This window comes from Panthera uncia (assembly GCF_023721935.1).
Source record: "Panthera uncia isolate 11264 chromosome A3 unlocalized genomic scaffold, Puncia_PCG_1.0 HiC_scaffold_11, whole genome shotgun sequence".
In the NCBI taxonomy this organism is placed as follows: domain Eukaryota; kingdom Metazoa; phylum Chordata; class Mammalia; order Carnivora; family Felidae; genus Panthera; species Panthera uncia.
In genome coordinates, this window is record NW_026057578.1 from 61,946,156 (window position 1) to 61,958,249 (window position 12,094).

A 12,094-nucleotide genomic window follows, 5' to 3' on the forward strand; every position below is an offset into this window, starting at 1 on the left:
ACAAACTTTACCTTCCTTGTTATAATGCTCCTTTCTTCAACCTTCAATCCCAGTTATGCAAACAATTATACTTTTAAGATGCTAGTACTGTGTTGGGGTGCCTGGGTGGCTCAATGGGTTAAGCATCCTACTTTGGCTCAGGTCATGGTCTCGAGGTTCGTGAGTTTGAGCCCCGTGTCAGGCTCTGTACTGATAGCTCAGAACCTGGCTCCTGCTTCAGATTCTTTGTCTCTTTCTCTCTTTACCTCTCTCTGCCTGCCCCCCGCCCCCCGCACTGTGTGTCTCTCTCTCAAAAATAAATAAACATTGGGCCACCTGGGTGGCTCAGTTGGTTGAGTGCCCAACTTCGGCTCAGGTCATGATCTCACAGTTGGTGAGTTCAAGCCCCACGTTGGGCTCTGAGCTGACAGCTTGGAGCCTGGTTGGTGAGTTCAAGCCCCACGTTGGGCTCTGTGCTAACAGCTTGGAGCCTGCAGCCTGCTTCGGATCCTGTGTCTCCCTCTCTCTGCCCACCCCCCTCAAAAATAAATAAACATTTAAATAAATAAATAAACAAACATTTAAAAAATTTTTTTAAAAGATGCTAGTAGTGTGCCTGGATCATAGCAAGCAAAAATATTAGCTGCCGCTTTTGTTATTCATATCAACAGGGCTTTCTAATTTACACACAGAAGAGTTCCAAAGTTCCAGAACCCAAATTATCACACTGTCTCACATCAGTTTGTAAGCTTATAGGCAAGCTACGCCCAGGATGTAGATGCTGATTCAACGATAGAGGTACCAATCTCACTTGCGATCATGCTCGATTGAACCACACTCCTGTTATATTCCTTTCTATGTGCAAATGTAGCCTTCTAGGTCTTCAAAATGCTCCTAGGTGTTGGGAGGATTTTGTTCTTAAAGATTTTATCTCAAGCAAATGCTTTTTTTTCCCCCTTAAAAATTTGCCAGGTGCCTGGGTGGCTTAGACAGTTGGGCATCCAACTCTTGATTTCAGCTCAGGTCATGATCTCATGGTTCATGAGATCAAGCCTGGGGGTCAGGCTCTGCACTGACAGCATGGAGCCTGCTTGGGATTCTCTCTCTCCTCTCTCCTCTATCTGCCCGCGTGCTCTCTCAAAATAAACATTTTTTTTAATTAAAAAAATTTTTTGCTTCATTTCCAAGAATGTGATCTTTGTTTTCATTCAAAGTTGCTGATCAGTAGCTTACAACTGATAATAACAAGCATGAAGCACTTGTAAGGTGTCAGGCACACATAATTTATATTTTACATATATTTATTTCATTTAAAACTCACAAATTTCCCCTGGTTTACATGATCAGATACTGAGGCTCAGAGATATTGAGTAATCTACCCACTGTGTCAATGTGGCAACTTAGCCAGTGTGACTTAGGACATAAAAGTCCATCTCACTCTAAAAGCCCATGTTCTTGAACATCACACCATCCATCACCCAAAACCAAATGGCAGAAATGTAGAAGGAGAGTATCTCCTTCAAATATTCAAGACATCCTGGGCTATAGAGGCTGGGTCTACCCAGCCTTCAAAACAGATCAAATGTTGTCACTGCCATGAATGTTTCAACAACTCCCTTCAGCATAATTACTTATTCTTATGTAATTTTTTGTACCTCTCTACAATAGCTTATATCACTGGTTTCCTTTGGGTTATTATATTTAGTTGTGTACATCTTTCTCAAGAGTAGGATCTTGTCTTACTCATCACTTCATTCCTTACTCTGTGTAGCACAGAGTCTTGCATATAGTAATAACTCAATATTTGTTATTGATTTAGAGGTAAAGTAAATGAAGTATAGTGGAGATGCATTTGCTTTATTAGCTTATTAATAAATGATGTGCTATTGCATAAAACTCAAAACAACTAAACAGAACGTTGGAAAATACTAATATCACAAATATTCTTTGCCTCTAGTAAATCGCTAGAAAACAGCTCAGGAATTTGATTCACCCTCCATTCCCAAAGCACTGCTATTGGAGATTGAAAAGTAACTGAAGAGAGAAAGCAGAGATCTCTGACATATAGTCCGGTACTCAGTGGAATATGTTTTAAGTAAAAGAACACTTCCAACCCAGGGCTTTTAGGTCCCAGGTTTGTCAGACGCGTCACCTCGTTCTCTCACATCCTAGCCTTCGAGGCGTTGAGCAAGACTTGAAGAGCAACGCCTGGAACTACATTTCCCATGATGCCCCTCGTGTGCACGCAACCCAGCCTGCAACGTCGCTCCCATGGCAACCCAAGAGTCCACACAGTTCCGCCCGCTTGGGTGATCACGGGCCTGCTTATTTTAGGCGAGTCCCAACGCCGAGTTCACGACACCGGGGTGGTGGAGCCAGGATGCCCAGGTATCCCCGCAGCCGTGCCCGCAGCCGTGCTTGGGTCCGGCTTACGTTTCCCTCGATAGCCTAGCTTTCCCTTCTTTCCCACCCCGCCAGGAAGGGGCAGGAGAGGGAGGGCAGCTGCGGGCATATTTAGGGAGAGGAAACCGGGCGGGAGCTGCCTGTGGAAAACAATTGTGGGTCTGTTCTGCATGCAACCTCTGTCTGGATGGTCAGGAATCCGTAGGAACTACCCTTGAACATGTGGGTTCGGCCACAAGCAGGTAGAAAAGTTCCCCAGGTATAAAAGATTTTGAAAGTTCAACTCCAACCATTCACTTGGTAAAAATTTTTTGCAGGCCAAGGAATGTTCTAGATGCAGGGGTTCAGGCGGTGAATTAGACCACAAAGCCTCCTTCTCAGAGATGTCCCTGACTCCTCTCCTGGTTGCAAGGGTTCAGGACAATAATAAGTGAGGGAAAGTTGAGAAAGCTGTGTGAAAAGCGTAAGATGACGTTTAAAGGGGGCCTGGAAAATACATTTTAGCTCTTCAGTTCTGTGATGTCAGTTTTGATTTCCTGCTTTCAAGATCACGCCTAAACCTTCTCTGAACAACTTAGAAGGACGTCAGGGAGAGAGGGGTTCTGGAGTCCATCACAGAGCGGGGTAAATCTGTTTTTCTCACCTTGTGGATCATGGCCTGATCTCTGTTGAGTTTAATGAACCTTAATGTGAAAAATTGTCAGCTTCCTTCCCATGGGGGTATAATTGGTTGCAGTTATGAAGTTATGGTTATAGTTACAGATTTCACCAGTGGCATGACTGGTCGCTGCACCACCTGCTCTCCTCTCTGCTGGGAATTTGGAAAGCAGATCATCAGTTTGAAAGAATGGTGTATACCCGCGCCAGGTGGCTCAGTTGGTTAATCGTCTGACTTTTGGTTTCTGCTGAGGTCAGGAGCTCTCAGTTCCTGGGATAGGGCCCCATGTTATTGGGCTCTGTGATAACAGTGCGGAGTTTGCTTGGGATTCTCTCTCTCTCTTAAATAAACTTTTTTAAAATGTTAAGAAAAAGAAAGGTGTGTAAATGAAGAGCAGACAAGCCTGGGCTGAGTTCCTGGGGATTCACCTGTGAAAGAAATGCATGCATTTGGTGCAAATAATTAGGGACACCTTTATTGATCTTGTATAGCCCCTTTCTTCATCTCTGTTTCTTGAATAATAATTAGGAGCTCCCAGTAATTTTCAATAACTATATATAGGTCAAGCCCAAAATGAATTATCACATTTTAACAATCGTGACCATCTTATAAGGTTGGTATTTTTCTTTAATTGGCAGTTTAGAGATGAAGAAACAGAAATAAGCCTGGAGAAAAGCACAAAATCTTGCCTATATTAGGTGCTCAATAAATAATTGTTGAATTAATTAAAGGAATGAAGGATCCAGAGAGGTTGGGTAATTTGCCATGTAGAAAGCCGCAAATTCTGGCTTAGAACAATTAGATCTCGTCTCTCTTTTTTTTTTTTTTTTTTTAGTTCAAGACTCCATTTTTCATTTTCGCTTTAATAAAAGGTATAATCTGTGAAAAATTACATATGTTTATAGAGAGATGAATGGAAGGATTATTTTCAAAATGTGATTTTAGGTGATTTTTTTTCTTTCATTATATTTTATGTATTAAAACAGGTAATCTTGAGCCAGAAATATAATTTAAAAAACAAAAAAGAGGGGCACCTGGGTGGCTCAGATGGCTAAGCGGCTAAGTGCCTGACTTCGGCTCAGGTCATGATCTCACAGTTTGTGAGTTCAAGCCCCGCATCGGGCTCTGGGCTGACAGCTCAGAGCCTGGAACCTGCTTTGGATTCTGTGTCTCTCTCTCTCCTCCCTTCCTCTACTAGCACATTAAAAAAACAAAAAACACAAGAAATATCTCAGAAAGCAAAGATTATTGGGCTCCCCATTTTCCTAGATGTTGGTGGTTTTCAAGTTGTAAATTTCCAAAATTCTGTGTACCTTCATATACATGTCTGAGAAGCTAACATACACAGCTTTCGACCTCGGCTGGAAGCCCCAAACTAAGGCAGCCTCAAATCCTAGTGGCAAAGACGTGGCTTATTATTTTCAGCTGATATGAACCAGTGCAAGGAAAATGACTAATCCTCAGGTTCTATCAGCTTATTGTCCCCCAAGAAAATGCTGTTGATTTGCTCTATAAATTTAACTAAACTAAAATTTCTCTGAGCATGAAACAGAAATTGGAAAAGATTCTCTTTGATTGTCTGAATTTTCTTTTTCTGCCTCTCATAGTGAAACTCTCTGGGAAATTGCAAAAGCAGAAGTGGAAAAACGGGGAAGCAGTGGAGGTGAAGGTGATGGAGTTGAAATTGGAGAAAAATCTGTTTTCTTCATTGGCAGTAAAAATGGGGTAATGCATTTTTTCCTCCTTTTTTTCCCCCTCAAGTATTATGCTGATTTAGCAACCAGTGGTAAAATTTATTTTAATACTTTGGTAAACATTTGGATACTTCAACTCTTTAACCAGATGACCAGTCTCTGGCCTGCTGGTTACCTGCTGGCTGTGCCCTCCCTGGAGAGGGGGCCCTGCTCATAGGTGAGTGGGGAATAACATCTAGCCTCAGCATTTCTTGTCAAGTGGTATGCTCCCGCATGAGCCATAGCAGCCCAGAGGAAGGAGCGATTGATTCTAATTCGACTACTCAAAGGCACCATAAATACTAATCTGATGACCAATAGTTCTGGTAACTTGTACAACTGAAACAGGCATATAGATAACAAAAACATGAACCGTGTAGAATATGATACATTTAATCTTAACCAGAGTCATAGAAACCGAAGGAAACCTGGCACTGCCCTAGTCTTCTACAGTGGGGATTCTCACTCTGGGCCCCATGGGGGTACTTCTTGGGGCCAGGGAACTCTCTAGAAATGTATCCAGAATTGTGTGTGATTGTGTATCAGTGCATTTTTATGGGAAATTAGATTCTCCCAGCGTTCTAGCACTTCAAAAGGTTAAGAGCCACTATAAAGAGTGGTTATATAGTTCGACTATCTCTAGAAATGGGGGAGTTATCTTTCACAAAGCAGGCTGGTTTCATTTTGTTAATTCCCGGTTACTGGAAAACCTGTGTTTTATTGGAACATCCAGTGTTCCCATTTCTGACCTGTAAAAGTGTCCAGAGAGTTGGTATTTCTGATTCCAAGAACCTAATTCTTGGTCTTAATTCTGACCTGTAAAAGTCTGATTTCTCTTTTACTTGTTACATCTTTAAGTATTTTTAAATTGCCCTTCGAATAATTATAGACAACCATTTTGTTTCCCTGAGTCTGTTTCAGCTTTCGTATCTTCATTTCTTTCGCTCATGCCTTCTGTGTTATGGATTCCATATCAGTCATAGATTCTCTGTCATGATTTTAATTAACTCTCACCTGGAATTATTCTACTGTGTCATTCTCAGGAGGGAACAGAGTTTGTGAGGTTTTGCTTAACTGCAGTAGACTAGGTGTGCCACCTTCTCTTTTTCCAGACGCTGTGCTCCTATTATTGCATAGAAAAATCCTAGTAATCACGTAACCCTGTTCACTAAGGTTGAGCTTGAGGTCTGTAAGCCTTTTTCATTTACATTGTTTTGTCCTTAATTTTCTTAGATTGGGCCCTTTGTTACAGTCTGGTTTTATTTTTAATTATTTTTATTAAAATGATTCACAGATGAGGTTTATAAGCTCAAAGATAATCAAAAGGTGCATAAAGCAGTAAACTTCTCCACATTGTTCAGAGCCTCTCCTTAAAGCAGCCTCTTTCCTTTTTTTCTATAATTTACCTCTGAATGTCTGAAATCACTGATGGGCTATTTTTAGACTTAAAATGTTAGACATTATCTGTTGAATTTTTGATAATAGTAGAAGAGTATTTAGTTCTATCTCTCTTTTTTTTTTTTTAAGACTTTTTTATTTTTAAGTAATCTCTACACCCAGCACGGGGCTCAAATTTACAATCCTGAGATCAAGAGTTGCAAGCTTTGTTGACTGAGCCAGCCAGGTGCCCCTATTTCTGTCTCCTTTGTTTGTTTGTTTGTTTATTTATTTACTTATAAAAGCTTATGTATTTATTTTGAGAGACAGCTCAAGTGCGGGAGGGGCAGAGAGAGAGTGAGAGCGTCCCAAGCAGGTTCCACGCTATCAGCACAGAGCCCATAGTTCTGTCTCTTTTAAACGCTCACCTCCAGCCCTGGTCTGCAGTATGATTCCTATTATAATTTTGGGCTAAATCAATATTCAGTGGATTACTTTCTTTACCTTGAGTAACTTCTTCCAAAAGTTTCAAAATGCCTTGTTTTTTTATTTGTTTAGCTCTTATATGTACCTTAGTTTTTATATCCATTAGTTATTTGTTGCTATGTAATAAATTACTCTAAAACTTGGCAGCTTTTAAAACAGCAAACATCATCTCACCTAGTTTGTGAGGGTCAGGAATCTGAGAGCAGCTTAGTTATGTGGTTCTGGCTCCCGGTCTTTCATGAAGTTGTAGTCAAGATGTCATCTGGGACTAAAGTCATCTCACAGCTCAGCTAAACTGGAGAAGCAGTTTCGCTCACTGACATGGCTGTTGGCAAGAGGCCTCAGTTCATTGCTGACTGTTGACCAGGCTTCAATTCTTCACCATATAGGCCTCTCCATAGGGCTGCTTACAACATGGCAGTTTGCTTTCCCCAAAGCCAGAAATCCAAAAGAGAAAGGGTGCCCAGGACAGAAACTGCCGTCTTTTATAACCTAATCTTGGAAGTGACATGCCATCACTTCTGCCATATGCCATATGGGTCACAAAGACCCAACTCTGGTACAGTGTGAGGGACCTCACATGGGTGGGAATACCAGGAAGTGGGGATCATTTGGAACCATCCTGGAAGCTAGCTCCCCGGATATCTATTGCTAATTCTTTACACAATCCCCAACAGACATTCAGTATAATTTTCATCTAGGCAGTTGTATCAGATCATCTGAAATTTCCCCTCTCCAGCCGGAGTCCTGCCATCTTTTAACCCGCTGTGTTGGTCTCTACTGTTGTCAGGAGTGGCGGCATAGCTACCATCCTTCCCCAACATCTCGGGAATTCCCTTGTCCTCTTTCTTGAGTTGGAACTTCAGTTTCCTGGATCCTGTTTCTTCCCTATTCTTGGTTCACTCACTTATCTTGGTGGAGCACATTCTCTTGTAGTTTCCGGGGAAAGCGTTACATGGGAAGTAAAATTTATGAGATACTGCATGTCTAAAAATGCCTTTATTTTCCCTCACTCTGGGTAGAATGTTTATCTGGGTATAGAATTCTGTGTTGGAATGAGTCACTTCACCTCTCTCTTTGATCCTAGTTTCTGAGTCTGGACTGTTTCCTTTGGGAATGACAGAAAATTCAAACTGAGGGAGGCACTTTTTGAATAGTTGGTATCCTTGGGGCACCTGGGTGGCTCAGTCGGTTAAGCGTCCAATTTCAGCTTAGGTCATGATCTCACGGTCTGTGGGTTCCAGCCCTGCGTTGAGCTCTGTGCTGACAACTTGAAGCCTGGAGCCTGCTTCGGATTCTGTGTCTCCCTCTCTCTCTGCCCTTCCCCCGCTCATGCTCTGTTTCTCTCCATCTCTCAAAAATGAGTAAACATTAAAAAATTTTTTGAAAGGTTGGTCTCCTCTTCACTGTTAGACTTTATCTGTATTCCTCTTGTGATGTGTGCCACGGGACATCATACGATAATTCATTTCATACGGTCAGGCAACAGTCTAATTACATACATCACATTCTGCTCTTTGTATAGTATTCCTTCATGCATGTTTGTAAGTTTCCATATAAATACACAAAATGCTGTATTTTCTCTCTCCTTCTGTCTCTTTACATCAATATGTTGAACTCTTGGGGCCCCTGGGTGGCTCAGTCAGTTAAGCATCTGACTCTTGATTTTGGCTCAGGTCATAATCTTATAGTTTGTGAGTTCGAGCCCCACATAGGGCTCCGGACTGACAGTGTGGAGCTTACTTGGGATTCTCTCTCTCTCCTTCTGTCTCTGCTCCTCCCTCCCTCTCTCTCTCAAAATAAATAAATAAACTTAAAAAATATTTAATATGTTGCACTCATAAGTCTCTGACACAAGTTTTGGTAGTTCCTATGAGGTCGTTTACTCCCCTGTGATAATACTGCAGTTATTGTTACCTGCACTGTTGTGCATCTGTCGCTGTAAATATTCTTTCCAGGCCTTGTCTCAGCTGTTTTCTCTTGTGAATTACTTGGGCCCTCTTCCATTATTGTCTTTAAATTTTTCTTAATGTCATACGTAATGACATCTCAATTTATCTGCACATTTTTTTCTGATTCTCTCCACTCAGATTTAAATTGTCAAGTCTCTAGGCATGGTCTTGTGATCCTCTGAACGTAGGTTTCTTCTCTTATCAAGTGATAATCACTCAAGTATTCTTAGGGTATTGGCCAGAAAACTTAGTCATTGAGCATTTTACTTCCCAGAGCTTCTGTTCTCTTCCCAAACTTCAATCTCTGGATAGAAGAAAAGTGGGAAGGAAATGTCTTGACTTCTAAATTTTTCCTTTTCTAGTTTCTACAATCTGGTTGTAAGAAGATGCTTTCTAGGGTTCCTTAAGAGATAGCAAATACGAGTTACACATCTTCCACACACATTTTATTGATCACAGCACCCTTTTCCACTGAGCCTGAAGATGACTTCTGATCCATAACATTCCAGGAAGGTGTTGGCACTTGAGATAAAATTGGTTTATCATTTCTGACTCTAGTAATGTCATTTATCACCACACAATTAGAAGAAGTCAGCCAAAATCCATAGGTTAATATATGCACAGGTATAGCATATCCTTCAGATCAACAGAGAGCTGATTTCATTTGGAATACCACAGTATGTCACTTGAGGACTTTAAGTATTGTGCACCATAGGGGGGAATTTAATTAAGAAATAATTTTGATTACCATATGAATATTCTGACTAAAACATGTGATTGAAAAATATCCAGATGAAATAATTTTAATATGAAATGAAGAATTAATTTTTTTGCTGTTTTTAACATCTAATGTTATAATAACTACATTAAAAAATAATATTTAGACATTTTGCTCAAATTTATGGTAACAAACCCATTGAATTTGAAGTTGGTAAACTCACTTTTACCTAGCTAATACCATATTTAGCAGGAATTAGAAAGTACTTATTGGAGCACCTGGGTGGCTCAGCCGGTTGGACGTCTGACTTCAGCTCAGGTCATGACCTCCCACTCTGTGAGTTCGAGCCCCACTTTGGGCTATGTGCTGACAGCTCAGAGCTTGGAGCCTGCTTTGGATTCTGTGTCTCCCTCTTTCTCTGCCCCTCTCTCACTCATACTCTGTCTCTCAAAAATGAATAAATGTTAAAAACATTCTTTAAAAAAGTACTTATTGATCTAAGAACAATTATAGTAAACAAAATTTTAAAAAATGTTTAAACTATTGTTTTTCATTTCACAATTTGAAAACATTCAAGTTTTCTATCTGATTTGAATATAAAAGCCAGGATTCTTTTTTTTTTTTTTTTTTATGTTTATTTTTGAGAGAGAGAGAGACAGAGTGTGAGCAGGGTAGGGGAAGAGTGAGAGGGAGACACAGAGTCTGAAGCAGGCTACAGGCTCTGAGATTGTCAGCATAGAGCCCGACACGGGGCTCAACCTCGAGCCGGTTGAGTGCTGAGTGTCTGACTTTAGCTCAGGTCATGATATCACAGTTCATGAGTTCGAGCCCCACATCAGGCTCACTGCTGGCAGCCTGTCAATGCAGAGCCAGCTTCAGATCCTCTGTCCTCCTGTGTCTGCCCCTCCTCCACTGTGCTCTCCCCAAAATAAATAAATATTTTTTAAAAATAAACAACTGTCCAAGTCAGAAAAATAAATAAATAAGTCAGCATCTAAGTGGGTAAGTCAGTATCTTAGTAATCATATTTTGGAATCAGTTACTTTACTTTTAGGATTGTCATTTAAGGAATCATTGAGTTACAATAATGATGTAATGACACAGGGTTATTTGTTATTGTGAAAAACATGTAGAAAATATGGCAGCCTGTCCCCAGGACCACTGATTATTAGTGAGAGACCTCTCCCCACTCATTGTGAGTTTCTGTTTTATTTAGCCAAGGATACAAAGGGGTTTTGGAAGTGGCGATACAGAGCAAGAACAGATGTATCCTATCTTCATCCAACTTTGCTTGGCTCACAAAGTTCTTGCCAGGAAGGCAGGACTGCTGGTGACACTGTCTGCAAAAGATCGGGCTTACAGATCCAAGAGGCTGAAATTTATGTGGCATTATGTTTTGTGTCTATTTGGGTTCATATTACACTTTTATTTTTGTGCTTCATGCTTCCACTGAAGCATATATTGACAAATTAAACTTTCTGAATCTAAGCTGTGCATCAACAAGGCTACATCTTTACCAGATGATGTCAGTGCCCAGGTAGCCAGAACACTCCTCTGTCTTGGGCTGTGTCTTGGAAGGACCCCCCCACACACAAATAGACATCCTTCATTGGGAGATATTATATATACTATCAACATTATAATTAAGGGGGGAAATGTTATACAACTGCAAAAGAGTTGTTAGTGATGTAAGGAAAAACTATAATGTTAATTGAAAAAAGCAAGACATGGGGCGCCTGGGTGGCTCAGTTGGTTAAGCGTCTGACTTTGGCTCAGGTCATGAGCTCACGGTTCGTGAGTTTGAGCCCCACATTGGGCTCTGTGCTGACATCCCACAGCCTGGAGCCTGCTTTGGATTCTGTATCTCGCTCTGTCTCTGCCCCTCCCCTGCTCGTGCTCTATCTCTGTCTCTCAAAAATAAACAAAAAAAATTTTTAATTAAGAAAAAGAAAAAAGCATGACAAATTTTATATACAACATGATCTCAACTTTGTAAAAATGCAAAGATGAAAAAGAGAAATGCATATGGTAAAATTTTAATCACTGTTTTTATTTTGTTTTTAATTTCTGTATTTTACCAAGTTTTCTTGTTGGCCCACTTTAAAAAATCTGAACTATTTAAATTAGCTTAAATAAAACTTTCATAGGTATCATTATACTTTAAAATTTTTAACCCAACTACAGTATATAAACATTTCATCTCATGAGTTTATTGTGAGGAGAGTGATGTTTTCATCGGATGTGGTACATTACCAATTTCCTGCTTACAGCCATATAGATAAATATGTGGATTTAAATAAGCGGGTCAAGTAACTAGTACTAGTCTTCTGGTACAAGTAAATTCCTATCACATAAAGTCTTCTGTGTAAGAAGCTGCTTCCATACCTTTCAGGTGGCTTAAACTAGTAGTACTGATCACAGCACACAAAGGCTCGCACGCAAAACGCCCCACCAGCATCCCGCTAGGACTCTCTGTAACTGTTGTTCTAGGCTTTGTTGCAGTGACAGCACATTCATGTTTTATTTGTTGTTTATGGAAGAACCACCCATTTTTTAAAATAGGAGACTGTGGGCATACACAAGCTCCTTTTTATTTTCATTTATGTAAATTAAAACTAATTTTGCTTTTGAAGACGGGCAAACTCTCTTGAGATATGTAGAACTTTTGAAGATATTATTCTTTAAAAAGTATCTGATTCCGTGCTTTATACAGAACATGATTTTGAAAAATAAAGAGAGGCAAGCAAGTAATGCTTCTGTTGTTCAGCTAATAGTAATCACCCTTTAC

At 40.3% G+C, this 12,094-nt stretch overlaps 1 protein-coding gene across 2 annotated transcripts in view; it reads left to right on the plus strand.

The window, feature by feature from the left end:
• The first annotated feature begins 2,055 nt into the window (after nucleotides 1–2,055).
• DYNC2LI1 (dynein cytoplasmic 2 light intermediate chain 1) overlaps nucleotides 2,056–12,094 on the plus strand; it is a 39,086-nt gene continuing 29,047 nt past the window's right edge. Inside the window, exons 1-2 of one of the 2 annotated variants that reach the window (XR_007461962.1) lie at nucleotides 2,056–2,367; nucleotides 4,648–4,765. Coding sequence is in view for 1 of the 2 variants with exons in the window: in XM_049650215.1 (XP_049506172.1) it covers nucleotides 2,360–2,367; nucleotides 4,648–4,765 (126 nt within the window). In the remaining variant the exon portion in view is untranslated. The remainder of the gene's footprint in view (nucleotides 2,368–4,647; nucleotides 4,766–12,094) is intronic. The other variant, XM_049650215.1, reaches the window with a different exon arrangement.